The sequence below is a fragment of the Saccopteryx bilineata genome, chromosome 2, assembly GCF_036850765.1.
Source record: "Saccopteryx bilineata isolate mSacBil1 chromosome 2, mSacBil1_pri_phased_curated, whole genome shotgun sequence".
NCBI lineage: Eukaryota > Metazoa > Chordata > Mammalia > Chiroptera > Emballonuridae > Saccopteryx > Saccopteryx bilineata.
In genome coordinates, this window is record NC_089491.1 from 9220737 (window position 1) to 9248725 (window position 27989).

Consider the following 27989-nt stretch of genomic DNA (forward strand, 5'->3'; position numbering starts at 1 on the left):
ACGCAGGGCCCTGGCACAGTTCCAACAGGAGCCATTCACATATGTGTGCAGCGTGCCCACTCACAGTGGCTCTGTGTGATGGCCTGACATGCTCTGACCCCAAATGCCCTATGCCCCATCAGTCACATCTGCCACAGGCTTCCTGTGGCCCTCGGGTGGAAGCATAGGGCCTGGCCACCCCGCCACTCTGCGTCTGCTGAATGAATGGAATAAACGATCTTTGTCTTCTCTTTGCCTTTGTTTAATTATACCCTCCTTGATTCAAAAGGGACAGAAGGCCAGCCTCCACCCTCTCTAAACACAGTCTCTGCCTTCTCGAGGTGCTCATGGCTGAAATCTCTGCAACACAAAGGGGTAGCATCCCCAGCTGGAAGGGACTCAGAAAAGCTTTGTGGAAGGGGCAATTTGGGAACAGGCCTTCAAATGTGGGTCAAGGGGAAAAGGGAGAAGGTGGGGCAACCTGAGCCATCGGACTGGCAGGGGCAGATGCACAGAATCACGAAAGTGAGACACAGGGGAGAACTGGGGCTGGTGGGCACAGGTGAAGAGAAGTAGCTAAAGACACCGGACAGGTGGAGGCCGGCCACCGACGCTGGGCAGGTGCATCCTGAATTAACACAGTAGGCAGGGGGCCGGGACAGGGCTCGGAGGTTTGATCTGCGGAGCTGTGCTTGTCTGCCACCTGGGCAACTGGACTGAGGACAGAAAAGCTTGGCCAAGGAAGACGGCCAAGTAAGTGCGAGGCACCAATACCTGGTACCTGCTGGGCCTGAGCCCAGCCAGCCCTGGGGGCCTGGCCCTGTAGGTGGGAATGCAGGAGGGCAAGGAGAGGCTCGCCCCTGACGACCCGCTCTGGAAGGCTCGCTGGAGGAACAGAACATGGCGTGGACTACTTAATCCACGGTTATATGACCCAGAGCCTGGCTCAGGGCTTTCGGGGTCTCTCTCTCTCTCTCTGTGAAATCCTAGAGGAGGCACTTGCTGAGCGGAACACCTCCAGGAGGCGAGAGTTCCCCCAGTGCCCTGCGTATCTGCCTGCACACGCTGTTCATTAACTCTGGTGACACAGCCACCACGGCGGATGTATGAAAGCACATCCAATTAGCCAGGCCTACATGAATATTTGCACTCTTAAATCTTTTGCATTTCGAAAGGGTTAAAGCTTATTATTAGCATATAATTTACAGTCCTTTCTCCCAGGAAAGGAATAATGCACAGTAAATGCCACATTCATTTTAATAATACATGTTACAGTCTGTGCCCAACATCTGCACAAAGGTAAAGGAGACAGATTTTTTTGACATGTCCCACTCTGCCATCTAAACACAGGCTTTTTGTTTCTTAAGTGACGGAAGGTTTAATCAAGAAAGCAGGCAATTCATCAATCGAAACAAGGCAGAGTGCGTGCGCCTGACAGCACACACATGGTTGTGTACAGAGCAAACCTGGCCACCTGTCAAGTGCACCTTTTACATCAGGATATACAAATACACTGTGTGATCAATTCCCCATTCGCCCCGATTCATTTCTTCTTTCTCTTATTATATTTTTCTTTGTACTCGATTTTGTTGGCAGTCAGGGCAAGAATAGATGGATAGACAACAGACGCAATGGTTGCTAGGGGTGAGGATAAAAATTTATATGCCTTTAAAATGACTTACTTTCTCCTTGATTTGAGCACCATGATTATAAATATTTTTTGCACCTCATTCAGGAATTTACCCCAAATGCTATTATCTGTGGCTGCATCAAAATGATGTCCCTCTCCTGGGTCCTTGCCACCCTCACCCACCACCTCTTTTCCACCAGCCCTGGGTGATTCTGAAAATCCTCGGCAGAGGATCAAGGGGTGAGGGGTCTGAAACAGAAGGCCACGCGAGCCACATGAATGTGTCCGCTGCAGACAAAGGCCGGAGGGATACCGTGAATGCAGAGGTTGACCTAAAGGGCTCAGGGACATTCCACCGAAAGCAGTGGTTTTCCCTCGTTTGTGGTTACCGAGGACAGGCACCCAACCCACTAACCCGCACATGAGCCGACGCCCAGACGCACGGTGAAAGGAGAGCCACAGGCACGCACACCAGGGCGCAGGCGAAATTCTGCAGCGTGACGTGGGACACACCGTGGGCAGAGCAGTTGTTGGTTGAACACCTTCCCCAGAAGAAAACCAGAGCTTCCCAAGCACCTATTGTTTTAGTCTCTTAGCCTTTGCTTGCCAACCCGCAATGCTTTATGAACATTAAACCTTAAGTTTATGTTCTATTTTTGAGGTAAGGTTTTTTTTTTCTTCCTGATTAAAAGGTAGAAATAATGTGATCACTACAAGTGAAAGGAAAATACATTTACAGTTGTTTGTTATGCTGTGGGTGAGTTTTTAAAGGATCATCTTAAAATATACAAATTCCCCCCATAATAAGATAAAGAGCTGGTGGCAGAAATTTTATCCAATTGGATGAAATATATAAATCATGAATTTCATAATACTGATAATTAAATGTCCATCTTCCAATTTAAATCAGGACTAGATTAAAACTGCATGGAGAAGGCTGATATTCAGAAATCATTAATTATTTTTAATTGCTTTGCACTTTCCTGGTCTGATGTCAGTTACACGGCTCATACACGGTTCTGTTTCAGATAAAACCCTCCTTCACGCCGTTAAGAGAGTTGTGAGCCAAACCCAAGAGCGGATGGCCTCAGACTTGTCCCCGCTCACATGCTTCCTGGTGTCAAACATTTGAAAGGGGACTGGTTTTTAAGAGGAAACAGCTATAACAGACAAAAAGCTGGCTTCCCCAGCAATAAAAAAAAACCAAACAAACTGAAAACAACAAAAAAGCTAAAGGCAAGGTGACCATACCCCCCAGGTCAGTTCTGGATTTCGGCTTTTGTCCTGGTGCAACTGTGTGCCCCTTCCACCCCAAATGTGACTGCGTGGTTAGTAAACTGCATGGTCAGCCTAGCGCTGATGGATAATGAAGACGTCAGCACGCCAATCTGCCTGCGCACTAAAAGGAGAGAACATGGAAACCCCTGGCTCCCTGCGCGGAGGCCTCAGGGCACCTCTACCTGGTGGTTCGTCTTCTATTTCTGGGGTGTGTGAGACTTTTGGTTTGATTAAATGCCTGTTCTAATAGACATTTGCTTAATTTACCTGTTTTATAGTATCATGTTATCTTTTTCAAAAGGTAGAAAAATAAGTTTTCTTTGGTAAAAATTCTTTGCTTAGGGATATAAACCAGTTTACAACAACCATGGCAAAAACAAAAGGCTAGCACAGATGACAGTCACCTGTTCATTAGGTAAAAGCTGTGGGAAGACTGACAGGAAACATGCCTCGGTCAGGAGCAGCAGCCTTGGGCGCCTCCTGGCCAAGGGCTCCCCACAGGGCCTCGGGCGGAGCGGGCAGCTCCTCCTTCCCAACATCCTGCGGGGTCCCCAGTCCCCAAGGCAGGTGACACTCAGCACAAGAATATTTCTTAAGAAATGTGTTAATTCCCAGACATTTTGGGGGTTCAAACACGAGTGGATCCCCGCACATGGTCATTCAGGCGGTCCTTTTAAAACTCACTGAAAAGTGGTTCTTTTGTTGTTCAGGGCTTCATATGGGGCCCTCTTTATGAGGGGGGGATTCACGGAAGGGAATGGTTAGTTTCCTTCCTGAGCAACACACTTGTTTTTATGCTGTCCATGTAGAAGCTGTCCCGGCTGAGTCCAGCCCAAGTCCTCTCACCCACAGCTGCACCCCACCTTCCAGTTTTAGTGAGTCACTCACTCCCATTTTTATTTGGTTACATGGATTTTTAGAGTCACCTTAAATCTTTCTGGAACAGATGAAACAGAAATGAATCAATGGCCAGACAGCTAAATATCTAAAAACATTCTAAGAAAAGAAAAAAGGTAAAATGCCATCATTTAGGACTAAAATACAAGACCTTTCAGGAGAGATAAGATATTATTTTTCTTTTTTTTTTTTGTATTTTTCTGAAGTTGGCAACGGGGAGGCAGTCAGACAGACTCCTGCATGCACCCGGGATGCCCACCAGGGGGCGATGCTCTGCCCATCTGGGGCGTTGCTCTGTTGCAACCAGAGCCATTCTAGCGCCTGAGGCAGAGGCCACAGAGCCATCCTCAGTGCAGGGCCAACTTTGCTCCAATGGAGCCTTGGCTGTGGGAAGGGAAGAGAGAGACAGAGAGGAAGGAGAGGGGGAGGGGTGGAGAAGCAGATGGGCGCTTCTCCTGTGTGCCCTGGCCGGGAATCGAACCCGGGACTCCTGCATGCCAGGCCGACACTCTACCACTGAGCCAACCATCCAGGGCCGAGAGATAAGATATTCTTAAAAAAAAAACCAAAAAACTAACAGCCACTAAGAGTCCTGACAAGGAAGCTTAGGAGTGGGGCTTGGGGTAGAATCCAGAGAAATCCCGATAGCCCTGAAGAGATCCCTTCCAGGGGGAAGAAATTAAAGGTACATAACTAAGGGGACAGGGAAGTTAGAACATCACCAGGAAAGCTGAGCCAGCATTTACAAAAAGAACAACTTAAAAAGGGGTTTAAAATTATGTTTAGAGGAAGAAGAGTGAGAAAGAACACCCATTGCTTAGGACTGATGACAAAGACCAGGGCCCAGTCACCTGTTCCTGCGAAGGCACAGGTAGTAACGTTCAGGTTCAGCAGGCCCTGCGGTCTGTCACACACACTAGGCTCTGACATTGCCGTGTGAAAGCCGCAACAGACAAGGTGTAAAGGAATGGGCATGGATGTGTTCTAATAAAACTTTATTTATAAACATTGAAATTTGACTTTCATATAATTTTCACATCACTAAACATTTTTTTATGTTTTTTCAACTATTTAAAAATATGAAACCATCCTGAGCTCACAGGTCATCCAGAGATAGGCAGTAGGCGAGATCTGGCTGCGGGCTGCAGTTTGCGGACCCTCACGCCGACAACGGGGGCCACACCAGGCACCTGCCGTTCTACTTCCTCCTCCCCCTTCAAGGAAAACCATCCTCAAACCCTGAGGAGCAGGACAACGCAGCGATGGGGGCCGTGAGCGCAAGCAAGGTGAGGCTGTGGTGGAGCCGCCGGCGTTTCCCACACGACCACTTCTGCCAGCCCAGGGGGCTGTAAAGGGCACTGCCGGACCTGCTGGCCTTTGAGGAGCATCAGTGGACAGGAGGGCCCGGGGGACTGGGCAGCAGGAAAAGTCATATTCCCGAACAGGAGCAATAAGAAAATTAGGGATTGGGGTCTGAAAGTGGTTTCCAGGAGAATTTGAAAGCATGTGAGAGTCAGGAGTGTGAGCAGCTAGACAGGGCCAGTGGCCAGCATGGGGCCAGCATGGCTTACAAGAACATGCCACATTAACATCAGGTCTCTATTCTTCCTTATTACAAAAGCAACACATGCTAGCAAATAAAAACGGGACACTGCAAAGAAGCAAAAAGAGCAGGAAAGTCCAGTGACACCCCTGTAAAACACTTTGGCATGTACCTCTCCAGAGATAGATAGATAGAGATATAATTTAATGAGATCACACATTGATCACTATGGTTTGTCATTTAATACTTATGTATATCTTTTCATCTAAATTATCATTTTTTGATGTCTGAAGAGTTGAGGCCATTGTATAGATATTTCATAATTTAATCATTTGCCTCTGTTTTAGGCATTTAGGAAATCTATACCCCCGCCTCATCCCTTTTTCGGAATATTATTTTTAAAAAGCAGTAGCGCTCATCCTTATGGGTAAATCTTTTCTCACATCTGTGGTCTTTTCTATAGGAAATCCCCAGAACAGGAAGTGTGAGGACCAGCGGTGTGCTTCACGCCATGTTGATGAGGCTGCCCGGCAGCAGAGCAAGGGACACAGCCTCTCAGGACTTGGGCACCGAGTCAGCGAAGTTCCCCACCCCACTCCTGGGGCAGGAGAAAACCACTGCTGGCCTGTGCAGAACACTTGCCACGTTTTGGCAGACAGGGCACAGCACCCTAAAAGACTGGATGGAAACGAACATACAGGAAGGCAGAGCCCAGCCAAACGAGGGGGGACTTCGCAGACACGGAGTGGACTCGTGGGAGTGGTGGCGACAGACAGAGGAGGCGTCTGGGCAGCAAATCAGGACGACCACCTGCCGCAGAGGTCACGGAGGGCATCCCTGGGCAAGGCAGACCTGGCTGAGTGCTCAGCTCCCCCACTCCCCTTCCATAAACATTTCAGGAGCACCTCGGGGCTGGGGACAGGGCCACACGCTCTCTCCTCTGTTCTCCAGCAACTCTGGGGTGCCACTCCTTTTGCAGGTGTGGCACGGACGCCTTAGTGACAGGTAGAGGAGGATATGCGAGCAAGTGTGCCCTTGGGAAACCATTTAAAAGTAAATATTACTTTAATAACCATACATACAAATTAAATGTGGGCTGCTTTCCCAAATTCTAATGACGTTGTTTGGAAATCTACTTATCTTAGGAAGGACTGCAAACTACATAAGTGATCAAACGTTTCAGGCATGAACTGGAGCACCTCAGGAGTTTCCACCAAAGGCTTAGCCCCTGAAGTCAGCAGCGAGCATGTGCGGAGCCACTTGGAAGGAAAACAGCTGGATGATTCATTTCATTGCCAGCCGAGTTCCAGCTACCATGGCACCGGGTACCAGACAAGGGCGAGGGCTTGGAGCACACTTTGCCTTGACTGTTTTTGGAATAAACCATTGAAATCTTAACTTTATAGTATCAAGCCGAGACACGCCACTCAGTGCCAAATACTGTTCGTATGGGGGAGGGGAGGTCTCTGCTCCCCTCCAGCCAGGACGACTGGCAGGCAGGCTGCCGGTGGGTCGGCGGGCAGGCTTCCCAGCTGCACCATGGTTGCCCAGTGCTGAGCTTGCAGGCCTTATGGAGCCAGCAGGTCCTGCGGGGTAGTTCTGGCAGCATCACAACAAAGCAGCCCTAGACCCTGGCAGAGCAATTTGGTCCCTGCAGCCACGGAGGAGACCCAAGCTGCCTGCTGCTGTGGGCTGCAGCCTCAACTACCTCTGCTTGGAAGATAAAATCCAATTGACTGCCATTTACATAACTGTAACAGGAAGTTTCTGAATGGCTTCCCCTGTGTCTTGAGGTGTTACCTCGGCATTGCTAAACTAACAGCTGAAATGAACCCAGACAACACCTCATCAAAGCCAGGGGCGAGGAAGCAGTGGTCCAGAGGCAGACAGGCCCACTCCTGCCAAACCAGAGGAGCTTTCACTCCGTGGGCCCTGCTCTGCAGAAATGTCAACAGCTGGGAAAGCCATCAGAGAACCAGGTGAGGGGGAGGCGCGGGGAGCCGAACACTGGCTGAAAAAAGATGTGCAAGCTGGAGGGGAAAAGGCCTTCCTATGTGCAGTAGGAATGGGGTCGCGCTGCTGGGCTTCACAGAGCTGTTCTGCACCGCGCTGCCGCGGAGCATCTGGGGAAACGGTCAGCTTTTCTACAAAATAGGTCACCTTTCCACATTTGTTATGTTCCTCGTTGACTCTGCTGAAGTAGCCACAGCACAAAAGCGGTTCTCCCTGGAGATGCTTTTCTTAGACATGTTCCCTCCACCCTTGGGGGCCTGGCTCCTGGATGGCAGCCTAGGGCAGGGACTCTGGGCACATCTCTGTCCTCCCCTGGCCCCAGCCAGGTGTGCCACCCAGAAACGGAACAACTGGCTTTTGCTTTGACTTCCAAACCTATCAGGGAGTGATCATAACAAGAAAAACTAATACTGACACAAATTACACCATTGTTCTCTTTCATCTATTTAGTAACCTGAAGTTGCAATTTTTAGAAAAAAAAAAGGATTACCTTTTAAATAACTGATTCATTATGGTACATGAATGAATGCCATGTTCCCGCGTTCAAAATGTCACTCACCATTACGGGTGTACGCTGGTAAGTGGCACTGATTTGCCACTTCCCCCTTAGATACAGACACCCCTGACTGGAGGCCCAGAATAATCAGAGGTGAGTTTGTGGGTTTCCTCGGCTCTTAGCAAGTCACCTGCCCTGCCAGCCACCTAATGAATCTCAATTCTGTAATAAGGCTTGTAAGTTTCCCCTCCCTGGGTGAAGGGGCAAAGGAAAGCCAGGACTGATGAAGTTCCTGCCAAAGCAATGCTATCAATTTCAAGGCCGAGCTCAGAAATCACAGACTCATAAGATTGGGGTGTGAGGGGAGACCGCCAGTGTGCCCTCTGGCCATCAGCCCGGCTTTGAGGAATGAGAGGTGAGGACAGACCTGCATACGGGAGGGCCAGTGGACCGGCCCAGCTCCGTGCTGCCCGGCCCCATGGGGAACCCGCCCCAGGTCTGGCAGGTGAACAATGCGCTGACTATTCTCTGGAAACCTCCCTTCCAGCTTGTGAAATCCACACATTGTTTTTCATCATTAGTTTCAAAACATGCTGAGTATTTGGCCCTCCTCTAAGTGCTGCGGTGACACAAAGGAAAGGGGAGGCCTGGTCCCTGCTGGGAACAGGCCCCTTGCAGGGAAAAAACCCAAGTAAGACAGATGCCACCAGAAGCCAGGAAATACATTGAGGGAGGTGGTGAGGGGACAGTGTGGCAGCTGGCCGTTGGCAGGGCCCCACATACCTGATATGGCATACAGGTTGGAATGCTGGTACTCATAGTCAGCTCGAGTGCTGTTCCTGCCTCGGAAGGTGGCAGGGAGCGTTAGAGAGATGTGCCTGGGAGAGAGACAAAGGGACAAAAGGAGGTTACAACGTGCACGAAGCACTCCCCAAGGCTCAGAAAGCACCCACGCCACCAGCAGCCCGCAGCAGCACGGCACAGGGGGAGCAGGAGTCCACCAGCCAGAGTCCCCCTAAGGAGTGAAGTGTCCAGACGTCAGCAGCCACATTGTGCATACTGGGAACCACATCCAGGAGGAGGAAAGGGTTTCCCCGCCTACAGCATGTCCAAGGGGGCTTCTAGGCGGGAACCTTAGCCCAGGTCCCTGCCCACCAGGCAGAACATACCAGTGGGGTCAGACCCTCAGGCTTTGGACGTGAGCCTTTGTTCTGCCATCTGGGTTCCATTACCCAACCATCGGCTTCCACACCTGCCCCAGGGCCGCTGAGGACAACAGCACAGCACAGGAAGCACGTCAGTGGCGGTGCTGGGTATGGTCACTGTGTGAGTCCAGGGCACTAACGGCCCTGAGAATGGGAATGGCACACTCCTCTGAACTGTCTGTCTGCATGTTCCCCCTCCGGCAGGAGCACACAGTAGGTGCTCAGGAAAGTGCTTTCCATTGACCAGCATGCCTTTCACGGCACAGGTGTGGGCCGTTAAAAGCCACAGTGCACACGAAGCACAGTGGGTATTCAATCAAGGGGAACAACCCATTTGGTGTGGCTGTCAGCTGCCTCTAGCAAATGTGGGAAAGCAAGACAGGAGAGATATGTAAAACCCCACTCTCTATGTCTCTATGACTGGGGGGTGGTTTGAAATAGCCCAGTAGCCTGAGCTTTGGTCACACAGCCATTTCCAAAAGGGAGGAAGCATTTACTACATAAAGAAAGCTCTGTTTTATATGTTGCCTTTTTCACACAACACATGGTGACCTCCTCGAACAACTCTTGTACATGTGGACTCCTAGGAGGACAGGTTCTCCGGGCAGGGCTGCTCCCACAAAGCCAGGAGCAAGCAGGAGCCCCGGGACGGAACAGGCGCCTACGGCTATAAAGGCATTGGTTTGCTGGCTGCAGAGTGAGTAAAGCTGGCCGTGCCGCCACCAGCCCGCTCACCGGGCCGTGGTGCTTGACTGAGCACAACTGTGCACTCAGGGCTGTCGGGGACCCGGCAGACACAACCACGTGGGCCTGTCCTCTGCCACGTGTGTAGGGAAGGTGCCTGGTGCTGAGGGCGCAGGAAACGGGGGACACGGGTGCAGGAACAAATCACCCTGCAACATGACATGCTCGGAGAATAGAAACTGGGTGCCGAGTGAGCATGAAAGGAAGAAAAACACATTTGGGTAAAGGGGACAGAGCTTCTAGTGACACCTCAGAGGAGGGCAAGGGTGTTCAAGGAGTAAAAGGGACTCATTGGCTAGTCAGGGACACCCGATATTCTAGTGCAGGGTTGGGGTACACACAGGGCTTGAAGCTGAAAAGACAGACCAGGGCCAGAGCGAACAGAGGTTTGCGTTCTACGCCCAAAGAGGAAGGTTCCCATCTCCTTTCTGCCCATTGCGACACAGATGAAGGCATCAGAGGGGCCTGGGAACTTGCTAACAATACAGATTCGCAGCCCCGATCCTGGGGAGCCTGCTGCAGTGGGCCTGGGGTGCAGCCCAGAAATCTATTTTTAACAAGCTCCAGCAGACACTCTGAAGACTGGCCAGCTTTGGGAAACCTGAGAGGGTGAGGAGCAGCTGAGGAAGGGTTTTAAGCAGTTGATCAATGCCTCTGACCACAGCACTTAGTCAATGAAGCTGAGCAAACACAAGAATGAATTATTGACTGTGGTTGTGGTTGAGCAGAGCTGAAATGATGACAGGTGACCCTGTAGAGAGTGCCTGACATGTGCCAGGCCCTGGGGTAGGCAGGTCTCCCGCGTTCTCCCCTGGCTCCGCTCACTGCCCGGCGCGGCAGACGAGGGCCAGCCACACGACATGCGGGGCTCAGTGCAAAGTAACGCAGGCTCTGGTTCAAACACTACTCAGAATTTTAAGACTGTTACAGCAGAGCATTAAGCAAGCGTGAGGCTCTTCTCAGCATCAGCACGGTGGCCGCACAGGCGTGAAGGTGGCCCGGGAAGGTGCCGTTACTGCACCCACTGCTCCAGTGAGGGGATTTCCAGGGAAGGCTGCACCTCAGGGCTGCCATGCCCCAAGATGTCTAAGCCTTGAAAGCCCTAAAAGAGTGCATCTGATCTAACTGGACACCAGACAATCTGCGCAGTGTGGGAGCTGCTCTGGGGCTGGAGGAGCCGCTCCGGGGGCTCAGGAAGGCTCACAGAGGAGGCGGGGCACCGGCAGACCTTGAGAGGCCATGCGGGCCAGGATGACGGCAGAGGCCTAGCAGGACTCGGGAATAAATGGGGGGCAGTCCAGCTACTCAGTGGCCAAGTGAGCGCCTGGCCCTTGTCAACAGAGATCTGTGGGGGCCTCAGCAGCAGCAGGACAGACGGGGCCCTGCTTTCACAGAGCTCACCCTGGGCAGAGGACGTGAAAACATCCACGAAGTTATAGGACACTTGCTTACTAATGCGATGCCACGTGCAAAGCAGGAGCACTAAAGTGCTGCCTGGGCTTCCCCAGGACGGAGGATGGAGGACGGAGGACCAGGTGGATGAGAGGAGGACAGGCCGGTGGGGAGGAGCAGAGGAAAGACTTGGGAGGGGGCCAGGATGGCCAGAGCCCGGAGGCCAGGGAGAGGCTATGGGACCAGGCTGAAGAGGGCTATGGGGCCACTGCACTCAGGGCCCTACACAAGTTCAGACTTACTCCAGAAGAACTTTTTTCTCTTTCTGTTTTGTTTTCCTTTTTCTTTTTTTAGTAAGTGAGAGCCGGGGAGGTATACAGAGAGGCTCCCACATGCACTTGACCAGGATCTACCAGGCAAGCCCCATATATGTAGGGCAATGCTCTACCCATCTGGGGCTGCTGCTCTGTTGCTCGGCAACCAAGCTATTTTGGTACCTGAAGCAAGGCCATGGAGCCACCCTCAGCACCCAGGGCCAACTTGATGGAACCATTTGAGCCTTGGCTGCAGGAGGGGAACCGAGAAAGAGAGGGAGAGAGAGGGAAGGGGGAGGGGTGGAGAAGCAGATGGACGCTTCTCCTGTGTGCCTTGGGCCTCCAGAATGATTTTTAAACAGAGACATGACAAGATTCAATTTGCAATTTTAAAAGATTGTCCACCTGTGGCAAAGTGAAGGGAAAACAACCTGCAATGCCCTAGGTGACAGGAACAGAGCGGCAGATTATGAGGGAGATTATGATGAAACTGCAAACAATCCTTCAGTTCCTGCTGTGGACAAATCCTTAGCAATTCCTGTCAAAGTGACCTGCTACAGCTCTATGTGAAGAGCTGCAAGATCACTCTAGCAGGGCACAGGGGACCTAAGAAAGTAGTCCATACTGTACAGAGAAGTCAAGGAGCCTGGCTCCTCAGCTGCTCCAGCCCCCACCCCACCCCCCCGCCCTAACTTCCTTGCCTGGCCAGGTCATCAGACTTTGCCTGGCTGACCACACCCTGCAACTCTCCCTCCCTGGCCTGGCTCTCTTTCTTCTCTGCAGGCGGTCCTTTCTGGTTCCTCCTCCAATTTCTTAAAGGTTGATGTTTTCAAGGGTTCTGGTTTAGTTCCCTCCTCGCCTCCCACACTTGCCCTGGGCAGCTGGACCCACACCCACACGCACACACACCCACACCCGGTGTCCGCTGTTTTCACACAGCAGCAAGCCCTCCAGATGGACTCCTGTTCATTGCTCTCTCTCCCTCCAACACGGAGGAGGAAAGTGTTGTAACCTGTGAAGGTGCCAGTTTTCTTTCATGCCTTAGCCTGACGGTCTATCCATGCTGCTCCCTCTTCCTAGAATCTCCATTTCTTCCTTACGTGCTCTCTAAACTCCTACTCATCCTTCGAGACCCCATCAAAGCATTCCCTCTTTAGTAGAACTTCCCTGGGCTTGCCCCAGTCTGGACTGGGTGCATGACTCCCTCCCTCTGGTTATCACAATATGCTTTAATCATTTGATATAAGTCTATCTCCCTAACATGACTGTGATCTCCTCAAGAGCAGGGCCAAATCTTATCAATTTTGTACCCCATTTTCTAGGACAATTTCTGCCCTGGATTACTGAAAATTTGTCGACCAAATCAAGTATTGAATCCACTCCATGAAAACCCCTGGGCCCCTCTTTGACATGCTGTTAGCCTCTGCTATTTCATTTCTGCATGTGTTTGCCCAGTGCGACTCAAGGGATCTCTCCCATGCACCCCCCCCCCTCTGCCTCGGAGGGACACAGGTATGACGTGACGTGACAGCAGTGGTGGCAGCAACCAGGGGTCTCCAAGGAGGAAAAGAAAGGAGTTCCTGAGCACATACAGCAGACAATGTGGGGCGATGCGGTAAATGTGAAGTCTCAAGCTTGACTGTTTAGAGAGTAGCTGCTCCATAGAGACCTGCTGGATTGAAACCAAGCGGCCAGAGCGCGCAGCCACCCTGGGGGACGCAGGCATGGGCGCCGGGCAGCATCCAGACGGCAGGGCAGACAGCGGGACAGGCCCCGACGGCGGCCTGAGGGAGAGGCACTCCCGTTCCTGACGCTGCAACAGCTGCTTTTACGTTTTTGCTTCTGTTGTTCCTGGACACAGGGAGGAGGGGATGTGGGGACAGGAGGCAAATCACGGCCTCCTGCTAATGAGAATGAACAGTTTGGGCCATGGGATAGATCACCTGTGGTTAAAGGGAACGAAAGTCACCTGCTGAAGGAGAAGTGGCCCAGGGGCTTTGCAGTGTCACATCAGCCTAAAAGTGACAGAGGGACAGGAACAGCTCTGCAGTCAGCTGAGCCTCAGAGAAAAATGACATTCCAGTCCCCTGCACCTCGTGGGGAGCTGCCCGCTGGGCACTGGGCTCGGGGCCTTCATATGCATCACCTGCCTAATCCTCTCAGCAACCTTCCTACATGGGGACAATTATGTTCATTTAAAAAAACAGGAAACTGAGGCCCACAGAGAGAAAGCAGACAAAAAGGAAGCCAAGAATTAGGGGAAAGGTTAGTCCCTGTGTCCCCTGGAGGTGATTATTATAACCTGAAAGTGGCCCTCACGTGTCGCCTGATAATCTCATCAGGTATATGGCATGAGATTACTCAACCAGGAATGTGGGGTCCATGCGAGGGACTCAACGTCTCTGCCACTTTCTAGCTCAGTGACCCCGACAGGTCACATACCCTCTACTATGTACAAACAGAAAAGCAACACACAGCTTTGGGCAAAGCATGGTCCAAACCCAAACCCAGGAAGGCAGAGCAGTTGTAGAGATTAGGAGCACCAATCCTAAAGTTCACCCAACAGGTTCCAGTGCCAGCGCCACCACCAGGAGCTGGCGGCCCCTCAGCGAGGCGTGCTGCCTCCTGGTACACACCTTGCTGCGATGCAGGCAGACAGCACAGGACCAGGCCTGTGGTGAGCACGCAGAAGGAGGATTCCTAGTACAACTCCATGTGGGACTCCTGTTCCGATTCTCCTCGTTCTTCCTGCCGTCCTGGGCGTCATTTTAGAGTCCTGCTCACGAGGGCCTCCGTACGGGGCCATTACTGCAGAGAGGTGTCCTCCCTCTGCATTGGAATGAAACCCAAACTGCCCTACGGTTGTGAGGTCCTGCCAGTTCCGGCCCAACCCTCCTCTCTAATCTCGTCTGTTTTGCACGCTAATATCCTCCAATCTTACTGGCTGCAGTTTGTTTCTTTCCCCTCACTCTCATTCCTGCCTCAGGGCCTTTGTACTTGCTGTTCCCTCGACCTGAAACACTCTTCCCCCAGCTCTCCAGAAGCTGGCTCCTGTTCCTCAGATACTCCCCGTCTGAGGAAGCACCCCACCTTATTGCTCTCTCACAACTCCCTCTCCTCCCTGCAGAGACCCTTCCAGCCTACAGGACTGTCCGATTCGTCTACGTGTCACCAGAGCACGGTCTGCATTTCACTTTCTCTTTCCCCACATCCCCAGTACCCAGAACAGTGCACTCCACACAGTGGGCACTTAAAATTATTAGGGAGACCCCTGTCATATTGCCTAACCCTTGCTAAACGGATGACCAGATCTGAGTCTTGTGATGAGATAGCCTCGGGAAACTTGCAGGAAGGGCTCCCACTCATCTCCTCACCACTGGAACTGGGCCAGTCGACGGTTTGGAAAATGCAATTATTTTTGATTCATGGATATTTTTACATAAACAGTAAATATATTCCTCATGGCACTGCTTATAAAGCCAAAACCTGGAATAAAATTAAATATCAAATAATAGGGGCTGGTTAAAAATTATGGTACAACTGTCTGAGAAAATATTTTAGAAGATGATAATGGCAGAACCCATGCCTGTTGCCACAGCACAGATGAGAAAAGATATGTAAAATCCTTAGCTTTACACTTAGAATTGTGATCAGTTAGCCCAATACTCTGCAGCTTCTTCCCAATAACACGGCTGTCTGCTGAGATGGAAGGGACGCCCCACTCATGACACTGGGCAGCACTGGAGGAGAAAGAAGGAAGGAGCCTTTGGGAAACTGGCTCTGTCTAGCGTGGTACCTACAGATGACCTTCTGACACCATCTGCAGCAGGCCCTGGACCGCCAGGACAGGGACTGACCATCAGAAGCCAGCGATTCCTGACAGTTGACTCAAATGATGAATTATTTTGATGAAATATTTTGATAAATCTGTTTGGTAACTGAAGAATGCTAACTGGAACAGCCCCAACATGCTCAGGACACTTCAGGGAGCTCCCTTTCCAGGCAGCTCCGGGGGAGGGGGCACGCCCTGCTGAGCGATCACTTCTCTCTGCAGGAGGGACAGGCTGTCCTCTAACACAGTGCTCCCCAACCTTTTTTGGGCCACGGACCGGTTTAATGTCAGAAAATATTTTCAGACCGGCCTTTAGGGTGGGATGGATAAATGTATCACGTGACCGAGATAAGCGTCAAGAGTGAGTCTTAGACAGATATAACAGAGGGAGTCTGGTCATTTTTAAAAAATAAAACAGCGTTCGGACTTAAATATAAATAAAACGGAAATAATGTAAGTTATTTATTCTTTCTCTGCAGACCGGTACCAGATGGCCTGCAGACCGTTAGCGGTCCGTGGCCTGGCGGTTGGGCGTTGGGGACCACTGCTCTAACAAATGGGTCAGCATCCCAGAAGCTGCCCACAATGACTCTGGCTAAATAGATGCTGAGGGAAATTTCATTTTCTTCCCTCAAGTTAGTCTTAGGCACTTGATTCAATGAACATGGCCATGGGGCTGCCGACAGCTCCACAGAAAAGCCCTTCAGCTACAGAACACGTTTTATAACATGACAACAGTTGCCAGCACGATTTATTTCCTTTGATGGGATTCTGCTTCTTCCTTGTTAATTTAAATCTGTATTTTCTCGTGCTGATTCCAGGTCTGTGTGAATTTTTAAAATGTGACCATTAATCTTCCAGGCCCACTGGCCACATATAACAAAGATGGCTCTACCCAGGCGGCCACGGTGCCTGCTGTCCTCTCAACTGTCAGAGGGCAGCGTTGAGCACTCTCATGGTTAGAGACAGATGTCACTTTTATCTCCCACGCCCTGCACACACACGCAGCCAAAACAAACTTCGTGATGTGGAATGACAACCCCACTCTGTCTCAGGCTGACAGCAATAGCAAACTGCCTTCTTGGGCAGCAGTTCCCAGCGTGGGCCATGGGACCCAGAGGGCACTCGGACTCCTGCACAGAGCCCAGAGGCCACAGCTACCTGCATAATCCTGCTCAGACAGGACTTCCCTTTTCAGTCTCGTCCTCCTCTCACAAGCGGACAGAAGAATTTTCCAGAAGCTACGTGACATGACGGTATCATTGCTCTGATGTCTGCTTGTGTTTCCCAATTTTTCAGTTTTAATTTCTGATAAGATAAATATAGATAAACACAACCCACACAAACAAAAGCTCTTGGGAATCCTCAATTTTTAAGTGTAAGTCCTAGACCACGAGGTCTGATAGCCATTGCTCTCAGGCAACGTGTTCAATGCAACTCTGCAGAAGACTGACTGTGAAGGTCTCAGACATTTGAGGGTTTTGCTTCTACCCACTGTTCACTTGCCTGAACCCACACAAGGGCAAAGGGCAGAGCTAAAAAAATGTTTGTCCGCATATATGAAGGAATAAAAAAAAACTCAGAGCAGGAATAAAAATATAAAATGACCCAAGCGACTCATGGGACTATTCTAGAGGAAAGGAAAGGAAAGGAAAGGGAAGGGAAGGGAAGGGGGACATCAGTAAGTCCAGAGATCCAGGGCTTAACACTTTTTGTTTAATTGCATCTCGACAGAAAAATATGAAACGGCAGGTGGGCAGCCGCTGTCTAGACTGCCAGCCAGGAAGAAGAGCCCAAAGTCACCCCTAGTACAGATGTTGTACTAACTCTGGATCACGCTGATCCTCGTACACGTCACCACAAAATTCCTCAACCAGCCAGCGGCTCCTTTTTCTTAGTGGCAGTGATGAACCCCTTAGAGAACACAACTTGCGCTTAAGAGACACAGCAAGCAAAAATGACAGACCAGATATTTAAATAGCACATTCCTCAAGGAATGAAGAATTACATTTGTTTATTCACTTTTACTGGTATAAAGAATCAACAGTTGAGATTTAAAAAGGTTCAAATTAGAAGAAGGAGATGTTAAAAAGAAAAGAAGAAGAAGATGATACACACCCTAAAAATAAACCAAGTCTATATGAATTGTCAGGCCAGCAATGCCTCTGGCCAGCTTCTTGTCACAGAGGTTCTACAGAAATCAACAAGAACAGAGAAAGGTAACAAAGATTCAGAAGATCATCTACCAAATCATGAGGCCGGGTGAGATGAGGGGAGGGGAAGGGTAACTCACGCTGCCTGCCTGCCTTTGGCCAACACAGTCTAGAAATATACATCCTCGTGAAGATGTATAAAAATGTCACGTGACAAAATGAAAAGAACATTACCTCTGGGGGAAAATTTTACTGTAGGATGCAGAAAAAGGTTATGTGCATCAGAAATAATGCAGAAATAAAATTTCAGCATACTGAATTAGTAACATAGTAGTAGATAAGCTCCCCAGGATTTTCCAGAATGCAGATAAAGAACACAGAAATGACAATGAGGAGGAAAAATATGGAGAAAAAAGACCAACCTAAATATTTTAGGTGTTAGGGAAAAAAAATAATAAAGAGAAATAACAACAAGAAAGTTTAAAGCTTGCCGAATTAAAAATAAAACAATGAAATATAGAAGCTGATTTGGCTTCCAACATTCCAGGCAAAATCAGTAAATGACTCACAACTAAACCAATCCTGATTTCAAGATGTAGTATAAAGTTATGGTAATCACAATATTGTGGCACTGGCATAAAGATAGACATGTAGATCAATGGAACAGAAGGGAGAGTGCAAATAGACACAGATATATGATCAATTGAATTTCAACCAAGATGCCAAGACGATTCAATGGGGAAAGCATAATCTTTTCAATGAACAATGCTGGAACAACTGGACAGTCACATGTTGTTGTGATTGTCACATGTAAAAAAAAAAAAAGTGAACCTTGATGCTTACCTCAAACCATATATATATATATATAGTGTGTGTACATACACACACATATGAAAAAATGACCCAAGAGATTCATAGGGCTATTCCCAAAAAGAGGAAAGGGAAGGAGTAAACGATTAAGTCCAGAAGGCCTAGGGTTTGATAATCTTTATTTAAATTCATCTTGATTAACAGGTATGACATGACCTCTTTTAGAAGAAAACACAGGAGATAATCTTTGTGACTCAAGTTTGGCAAAGATCGCTTAAATAGGACACAAAAAAAGCACAAACTACACAAGCTCATCATATTATACTCTAAATATGTGCAGTTTGTTATAAATTGAGTATACCTTAGCAAAAGCTTTCCCGACCTAAAGAAATTAAACCCTAAATAAAGAAGCCAATAGGGTTCACAGCATTGCAGAAAAGGCATCGAAGAAGGACCCCCGGCAAGAGGGATCCTTCAGACCTTTCCTCCAGGAAACTAACTGCCTGGAGGCAATGGAGCCACAGGATTTGGATTAAAGAAAGTCAAAAGAATTTGGAAAAAAAATCCTGAATCAGAATTCTGTACTCCTTCAGGTTGTCTTTCATATGCGAAGACAACAAAAAAAGCTCGTTCATATCCCTTTCTCTGAAAGAAACACACTCAACAGGCTCCAGATGACTCACAATGAAGATGTCAGAAGGGGAGGGGTGAAAGGACCGCATTCACTCTCTCCCTCTGGGAATCTAGCCTGAGGAAATAACCAAAAAATAACCTGAGCTGACGTCTTGGCAGGGCTCACCCTTCCGTGCAGCGTGCAATCCCCACCTGGATCCACACGGAGGTGCTGAGATGTTTCTCTCTGACAGATGGTCTCAGAGAGGTTCAGCAGCTTGCCTGAGGGGGCACAGCTTGGCTTTGAACCCTGATGGGGAAAATTACAAAATTCAGCTCTGAATCATGCTGCTCTACTCAAAAGCTGGAAACAGCATTATGTCTGATTCAGAATATCTGGCAGAAGTTTATAAACGTAAAATGACATTTACAGGTTTTCTGGGCGCGACTGCCGGAAGGTGCGTCAGATGTGATTCTAGGTAAGGAATCCGGGACCCTGACCGTGGGGGTGGGGGAGGAGAGAGTGGTCTGGGCAGGAGAGGTAGGAACTGGATCTCTAGGCAGTGTTTATTAAGAGTGATGGATTGGTGAAATGTGCACATAATACTAAACTGGGACCGAAGAGGGAGAAAAAATGAGCAAGACAGTTTTATATCAACATGGCCAAATCTCAAAGAACAACTTAGGTAAAAAAAAATTTTAATTAAAAAAAAAAAAAGAAATAAAAGAAAAACCAAGTTGCTGAATGACACACAGTATGTAAACTACACAAACAATATACTTTTGTGCATAGATACACATATCTGCCACAGCACAAACAGGACCTGCAAGGCTATGCCATCTCAGTGACATCCCTGGGCTGAACGGAGGGCTGTGATTAGGGACAGGGCTCATGGAGTGACCAGCAGAAGTCTCTGAGATAAGCGTACAAATTTCCACCCTTGCTTTTCATATTCTTTTACGTGTTCATTCTCTTTTCAATGAGAATCTATTTTCCTATTTATCAGGGGAAAAAAAGAAGATAGCAAAACGAGGAGGAGAATTGTTCTCAAAGTTTCTGGGAGCGTCAGAAGGGCTTGCGTAGGACAGCATGCAGCTCTTGGTGCTAAAGCCCCATCTTGTTTCCGGATAAACATGTCTGCTGGTGGACAAGGACCAGAGGTAATGTGCAAAGGAAAGTCACAGAACGAGGCTGGGGGGAGGAACATTCAAAAGCCACAATAATTGAGTTAAGGTGGTCAGGGGGAGAAAGGACACAGTGAATGGCTAAATGAAATTCCACTTTATTCCTGCAAAACACCACTGGGAAGAAGTCATCTGTGACACACAGCTCCTGTGCCAGGTGTAAGGACATGCTTAATGAATGCCATTTAATGAAGAAAAAGGCTCTTATAAAACACCTGGTACAAACAGGGTGAGGGAGTCACAGGAAAGGGGGACTCTGCTACACCTGCTGGCATTTTAATAAGCACCTTCTCCAGCATCAGCTCTCCAAGGCTGGTCAGTGGTGTCAGATCGAGGTCCCTGACCGTTGCCCACACTCGCTGACAGTTTAGGGAAGCTTATTTCTTAAGAACCATATGCTCAGGTATTGAATGGCCCTGGAAGGTAATTAAAATGAATCATTCTTCTCCGGAAGGGACGGACCAGCACCCTCCTCAAAGACTTCACAGCCAGGATTCCTGCTCCAGGTCCCCTGCGCTTCCAAGCTGAGATTCCAAGTTAGGATTCAGCCCTCTGAAGACCCAGAGGTGCGAGAAAACATTGCAATATTTTTTCTCTCAACCTGGTTCCACTAAAACAGAAACTCATTGATTTTAATGACTCTAGGCCCTAAAATATTTTTAGGTGTGGCTATTTTTCTTTTCTCATTGATTTTGGAGCCAACCTCAGAAAGAAATCTCCATGTGCAAAGTTTGCTCTCATTTCTCATGGTCTGATGAGACATTTTTTTTTGTTTTGCTTTGCCATCGACACCTGCAAAATCAAGTGAGGTTTTGTAAAACTTAAAACAGACCTATTTCCTCTACAGTGATATTCATTAGCTCATGAAATTTCTATGCCCAGACCTGAAACTTAATTCCAAATATACCTTATGAAATGATCCCTTCAAAGCAGGGGTCCCCAAACGTTTTACACAGGGGGCCAGTTCACTGTCCCTCAGACTGTTGGAGGGCCAGACTATAAAAAAAACTGTGAACAAATCCCTATGCACACTGCACATATCTTATTTTAAAGTAAAAAAACAAAACGGGAACAAATACAATATTTAAAATAAAGAACGAGTAAATTTAAATCAACAAACTGACCAGTATTTCAATGGGAACTATGCTCCTCTCACTGACCACCAATGAAAGAGGTGCCCAGTCCGGAAGTGCGGGGGGAGGGGCCAGATAAATGGCTTCAGGGGGCTGGCCGCATGCGGCCCGCGGGCCGTAGTTTGGGGACCCCTGTTTCAAAGGGAGACAGACCATGGTATCAACAAGCACACAAGTCTGCTATAATTAGATGCTGTAATTGGTTTAGTCCACCAGTCTTTAATTGAGTTCCTACTATCTGCCAAGCACTGTGTTTGGCACTGAGATAGTTTTAGAAAACCAAATGATACGTGTATCTTATTAAGGGAAAGAAAGCCAACTGAAAAGGCTACAGACTATGTGATTCCAACTGTATGACATTCTGGAAAAGGCACAACTTTATGACAGTAAGAGCAGTGGTTGCCTGAGGGGTTGAGGGAGAAGATGAATGGGCAGAACACAGTACTTTCAGGGTGGTGAAAATCCTCTGTATGAAACTATAATGATGGACGTATGTCATCGTGCATCTGTTCAAACCCAGAGGACGCACAATACCAAGACTGAACCCGGAGGTAACCTGCGGACTTGGGGTGACTACGAGACGTGTCAGCCAGGCTCACAGAAAGGCAGTACCATTCCTTCCGGAGAGGGACGCTGATAATGGGGCCAGATCTCCATACCTTCCTCTCAATTCTGATGGAAACCTAAAACTTCCCTAACAGAATGAAACAACAAAAGTAAACATAAACAAAAAAACAAATGACATATCTTTTCCCCCTTAGGGAAGCAAACTGGAACACATATAAATCCCACATATTATAAAGTAAAAAGCTGTAAATGTCAGAAGATATAAAAATAAAAGACTATAAAGTCATATGCTTTTATTTACGGTTTTCCAACTGCCAGTCTGTGGACTGGTCCACCAGAAATGTCGTGCCAGTCTGCGAAAGAGTTAATGACCCTGATGTATGAAGATTACAGACCCGATGATCTTAGTCAAATTCACTTTTGCTCAGGGTTATGTCTGCCTTAGCGGTCCCCAAAATAATTCTCCTGTTTTCACCGGTCCCCAGTGTAAAAATGTTGAAAACCACTGCTTTAATTTGAAAACACACCTGTGGAGGACCAAACACGCACCAGACGCTCCATGGGCCCTGTGACGTGTCCGGGGCGTGGCCACACCTCCAAGAGGAAAGAATGTACTGGGGGAGAAAAGGCCTGAGCAATGAAAGAGTAATTCGAGAGTCAAGACAGACCTGAGATGCCACAAAGTAAGATTCAGGCAACGGAGGTTCCGGAGTCAGAGGAACACAAATGGTCAGGAGTGGCTCTCTGGGGGAGGGGCTCTCTGGGGAAGGGGCTCTGATGGGTTTGCTCCTGAGCCTCCATGACCGTGACAGCCACTGAGCACGTGCACTAGTCTTCAAGCTTTACACTCACTTCTACACCTCACAACCCAGCAAAGTAAATTTTATTTGAAAGATGGGGGAAAGGGGTTCAGAGAGGTTAAGAAATGTGTCCAAGGTTACAAAGCTAAGGAGAGGGCTGAGCTAGGATTTGACTTGCTGCTTTTCCACTATGCCATCCTTTGCCGAGACAACGCAAGCACAAAGCAAGTATAAATGCAGACTTGTTCATTTTCCATTCAAGCAACCCATGTGCCATGGTCAGTATAACTTCCACCTACCAACCTGACTGTATAATGAGTTTTCCTCATGGGCACACAGACACCCCCCCCCCTTTCAAACACACCACTCTGCAGTGGACAAGGGAAAAAAAGCTGCCACTGGAAGACTGAGGAAATCACAATTCCAAACTTCCAAGGTCCTAAGCGCAGGTTTTAAAGTATGTGCAGCTCAATGGCATATGGCAAATCAATTACTAGTTAAAATCTTAAAACAAAAACATGGCAAGTGTGGTGCAGAAATAATCAAGAACAACGGTTCAGTTTAGATTACAGCTCGCCACTGGAGTTTTGAATACAATAAATCATCATTCCAGGCAATAGGAAGCCATATTGACACTTACTCCTAATTTGAATATTTAATTAGGGTGAAGTTCTTCATCAAATTATCGCAGAACTGGGAGAAAGCCTGGAAGACTTACGCAATTACTATCTTAACCCCTTACTAGCTGCTCACCTGTGAGCACAGCGATTCTTGTCTCTGCTCTTCAGGGGAAAGCGCCGAAGCCCACCGGCTGACCCGTGACACTGGGAGTGGACACCGTACAGTTGACTGAAGCTGCCGCTGGGGCAGAAAGGAGCCACACGGTGGCAACATAAAGGTCTGAGGGCGGGGACGGCTCATGCCTGGACTGAGATCTGAAATGAACTCTGGGCAGAAAGCACATGCACAAGTGCCCAGCGTGGGCCTGGCGCGGCTCCTTCACGTGCTCCTTACAACAGTCCTGCAGAGAAGGCATTCTCACCCCCATGTTGCAGAAGAGGAAACTGAGGCTCAGTCAAGTGATATAACTTGCTCAGGTAACAGTGACTGTGAGGAGTGCGAAGCTGGCCAAGTTCCCCATCACACACACACACCTTGTGCGCACCAAAAAGAAAGACAAAGAGAACACTTAAGGGCAACCAAAAATGTATTCAAAGCTGGATTTTGAATATTCAGCATTGTGCATATAAATTGTGGGGTGCTGGGAACCAAAACCCAGGCTTCCTCAACCAGCTCCCTAAAAATTAAAACTCTTGGATTCAAAATGCACCACTGAGCTCCCCAAGGAGTAGAATTACAACGACGCTGTGGGGTGAGGCTCAGGTGACCAGCTCAGGCAACAACCTGGTACAGCCACCATGGGACAAGGCGCGGCTGTCCAGACCCTCGCAGAGGTGGGCACTATGGGAACACCGCCAGTGTCCAAGGGGAGAGGAACGTCAGTCGCAAAACAGGAAAACATGAATTTATTTTTCTTTTTCCCAAATGGTAACAGCTCAACAATAGCATTTATAACTACTTATTAGTTTAGAGAAGAGATAACATTTTTTAAAAGTCCTCTTTTTCACTCCATGAAGACTTTCATTAACATTTCATAGATACTACATGGTTCTGCCTGACCAAAAATAACACATTTGTCTTTGCAATCTCCCTGACAGCCCCCAGGACAGGACCAAAGGCTGACTTTGCACACTGCACTTGGCCAGGGCAGGTCTACAGACCTTTCTGCTCCCAGACTGCACTGAAATGCTAAGAACGAGGGACATCCTTTCAGATTAGCAATTTTTTTCTTAAAAGCTTGAGATGGGTTCAATTACCCTCTTGTGGAAATAGTCAAAGCTCCATTCGCAATGGCCACTTTTAGCAAAAAGCTGGTCACCGGACAAAAGGACAGTGTAGCCCACAGAACCCGGGCTCGGCCCCTGCCTGGGCCAGGCTGGCAGAGGGGGGTCCAGGATCCAGCAACCCTGCTCCGAGCCTGCTCGTGGCAGGAGCAAATGGCGTCGGCAACTTTGAAACTTTCCATTTGTATATCACATTAATCCATATAAGAAAATCTCTTTTAATGAGGAGTGATGTAGTTACAAACTCTCCAGAGCCATAATTAGAGCAAACTAATTGAAGTTGTGTTTTGACACACTTTCCAAATTCACGGGTGCCGGATGACATATTCACAACACTGCTGCCGCACAACCATGGCGACGACAAAATCATTAGGCTAATAACACTTATTTGCATTCTCCTCATGCCGGCAGCTCTCCCTTAAATACTGTTTCTACTATTGCTCCTTTGCTGTAAGTTTCCACTGGAAGATATTAACAGTAATTATTAGTACTTTAGTGGAATTTTAATGTTAAAGAATAACAACGTGCATTAACATACACACTGACTGCCAATTTTTTTTCTTAAGCACTATCGGAAGGGGGAGTGGTTCCTCCTGGCCTCTGCCCCCCCCAATCCTGGCCTCTGCCCCCCCCCCTAGCCCGAGGGTGACATCAGGAGTCAGCTTCATTTAGGACTGCAGCTCAGAGCCCACACCCAGTGGAAACTGAAGTCAGGGTTTCTGAGCTATTCTGCCTCAAATGTTTGACAAGAAAAAAAAAAAAATCTTTTCTTCTTTAAAGTAACATTAAAATGAAACAGTTAAGGAAAAATTTTTTCCAACCGTTAAAAAAACTCAACAATTTACAACATGGTCTTTGGTAATAATACTAATGAATTCCAGGAGGACGTGGTTTAACCACACTGTCGCTCCCCTCTCGGGATTAAAGACAGACTCAGAAGAGCCAGAACGTGAGAAAGGCCGGTGGTGGTGCGGTGGTCCCGATCTGTCCCTATGGAAGTCCCATTTGCCACCAACAAGGCCAATGTTTTGGATGCTTAACTCAGACATTCACACACAGAGAGGAAGACTCGACAGTCCTAAATAATGGTTATTAATGACTCCCTCCTCTAAAGTGACATAATTACGCCTGAAATTTAGAATCGAAGAGGTATGAAGAGTGAGCAGAAAATGCCAGCCAGCACCGAGTCCCGCTCAGCCTAGCTCACCCTACGTGGCAGAGGGGCAGGACCCCAGAAAACGGCCAAGGTCAAGGGCAGCGGACCACAGGGCTCCCCCACGTGGCTCCCAGGGGCGGCAGCAGCTCGCTCCTGGCTCTGGTCTCACCTCACAATGGGGCGTGTAGAGGCTTGGAGCACAGTAACCCAGGCCCAATTCTGCCCTTCCCCTGTGCCAGGCACAAGCCACTTCCTAGGGTCCCCCACTGGAATGTCAGGCTTGGGTTAGACTGTTGCTTGGATTCTGGGCTTCTATAAGCCTCTTAGGATCAAGAAAAACAAGCACATCATTTCCTACACATAATTCAGGAGCAAATGGGGCCAATGATCACACTGTCTTAAAACTGCACACTAGTGTTGAAGTCTAACTGTTCAAATTTTGGGACTTATGTCTAATCTCAACCCAGGATGATATGATTGCGTGAAGAAAATGCTTCCTTAGAAAAATGCCAACAACTGTACTCCTTTAAAGTTAGGAAGTTTTTGGTTCCTTAAATTACCATCCTTGTACCAATCTGCTATTTTTCAAGTAACTGATTACTTAAAAAAAAAAAAGAAAAAGGAAACTAACTTTCAAAGTCGCAGCAACACTCCAAATCATGGTATTTATTCATTATGTTTAAGTTTTACTACACTTGAACCCTGCAATGCCAAAACACCTACATCCCATATGAAAGAAACGAAGAAAAAAGCCAAGTCTGGGGCCGTGGGCACAGACAGCACTTCCGTTCCAGATGATCTGGTCTAATCTTATAAACCAAAATATTTAAGAGACTCTAAACCTCACTGACCCTACTTTTAAAAACAAGGAACATATGGGCACGGCTAGCTTTTCATCTTCTTCCAGACTTCTAAAACATCCTCCTTTCCAGAATCCAAGAGGAGCGACACCGCCAAGCTCAGATTCATGAACGGCCGTGTGCGTGAGGGCGCGGGGCAGGCGGCAAATATCCGCCCGACACGGCCAACCCTAACAAAGACCCACGCAGCCGCTGCTCCTCCTCAGCCCTTCCCCAAACCCAGGAAGACCGTTTGTTCAGCAAAGTCAAGCAATGACTAATAAGAGTGGAATGTGGGTCCCAGTCTGGAATAGCTCACAGCCATGTTGGGTCCCCCAGCGGTGCCCACCGGGTACAGCACACACTGAGGCACAGAGTACCCAAACTCAGGAGGCATGGAGGCTCCTGGAGGCGGGGAGGGCGCGCTAGTGACCCCTGCGTTCCATCCTGCCTCCTCTAACCCCTAACGCTCTGTCCTTGGGCCAGTCAGCCACCACCTCTCCAGGCTTTGGTCTCCTCCTTTGTTAAGGATGAGGACACTAGGATTCACCTCACTGCATGGTTGTAAAGATTAAAACAGTGAACATAAAATTTTTACATGAAGCCTGGTGTAAGATGGTCAAAAAATTGTAACCGAAATAACGATTATGATGATGATGATAACTGTATTTATTCTAATAACTAGTATATTAATAGTATTATCCAACTGGAAATAAAACATCTGCTGCTCAAGTTCAATGCTGCACTCTCCACGAGCAGAATCCTGGCCCAAAGAAATCCGAAGGGCCTTTGAAAAGTCACTGCAAGCAAAAGATATTGTTAAATATCCAAATTAATAATTGAAGCCCTGCCTTGAAATAGAACATCACGGGGGGCGGGGGGAGTTTGCAAGTGGTAAAGTCCCGGGAAATATCGCTTGTTTAACACCCACTTTACTTTGTTTGGTGGCTAGATTTACACTGAGAGACCCAGGTGAAATATTCCACAGAGCTACCTGCAAATAGACTGTCAGCCTCCACTCTGATAAAAGGTAAAATATCCTCCTCTAAATGGGCTGGTTCACAAAAACAACCCTGAAGTGAACTGATAAATCTGTTCTGACACACGGAGAACTATTTTCATAATCCTGAAAAAGGCCTTTCTTCAAACCCTAGCGTTTAAACCCACTGCACACAGGGCTCTCGCGCACCACACGCCAGGCTCGGGTGGAAATCACTCCACATTTATAACCCTGCTCTTCGGGACAACAAGACACACACACACACACACACACACACACACACACACACACCCCGGAACCACCGAGAAAAATCAGACACAGAGTCACCGAGATTACAAAGATAACACATTTACAAGCAGCAAATGCCTTGTCAGAAGCTGATGTCTGAGGGGAGGGCCGAGAAGGCCAGCTCGAGGTGGGAGCCATATTGATGAATAGTCAGTTCTTCATTAAACAGAAGCTCTGACTTCCCAAGAAGCCACATTAAAAATTAATATCAAAAAGTGT

General features: G+C 48.3%; 1 protein-coding gene across 9 annotated transcripts in view; it reads right to left on the reverse strand.

Annotated features, from left to right (window-relative positions):
* The window catches only part of MVB12B (multivesicular body subunit 12B), a 161610-nt gene that overhangs the window by 66303 nt on the left and 67318 nt on the right, over positions 1 to 27989 (reverse strand). For all 9 annotated transcript variants that reach the window (XM_066256202.1, XM_066256194.1, XM_066256198.1 and 6 more), the window contains one exon: positions 8620 to 8714. In XM_066256202.1, the coding sequence (XP_066112299.1) occupies positions 8620 to 8714 (95 nt within the window). The remainder of the gene's footprint in view (positions 1 to 8619; positions 8715 to 27989) is intronic.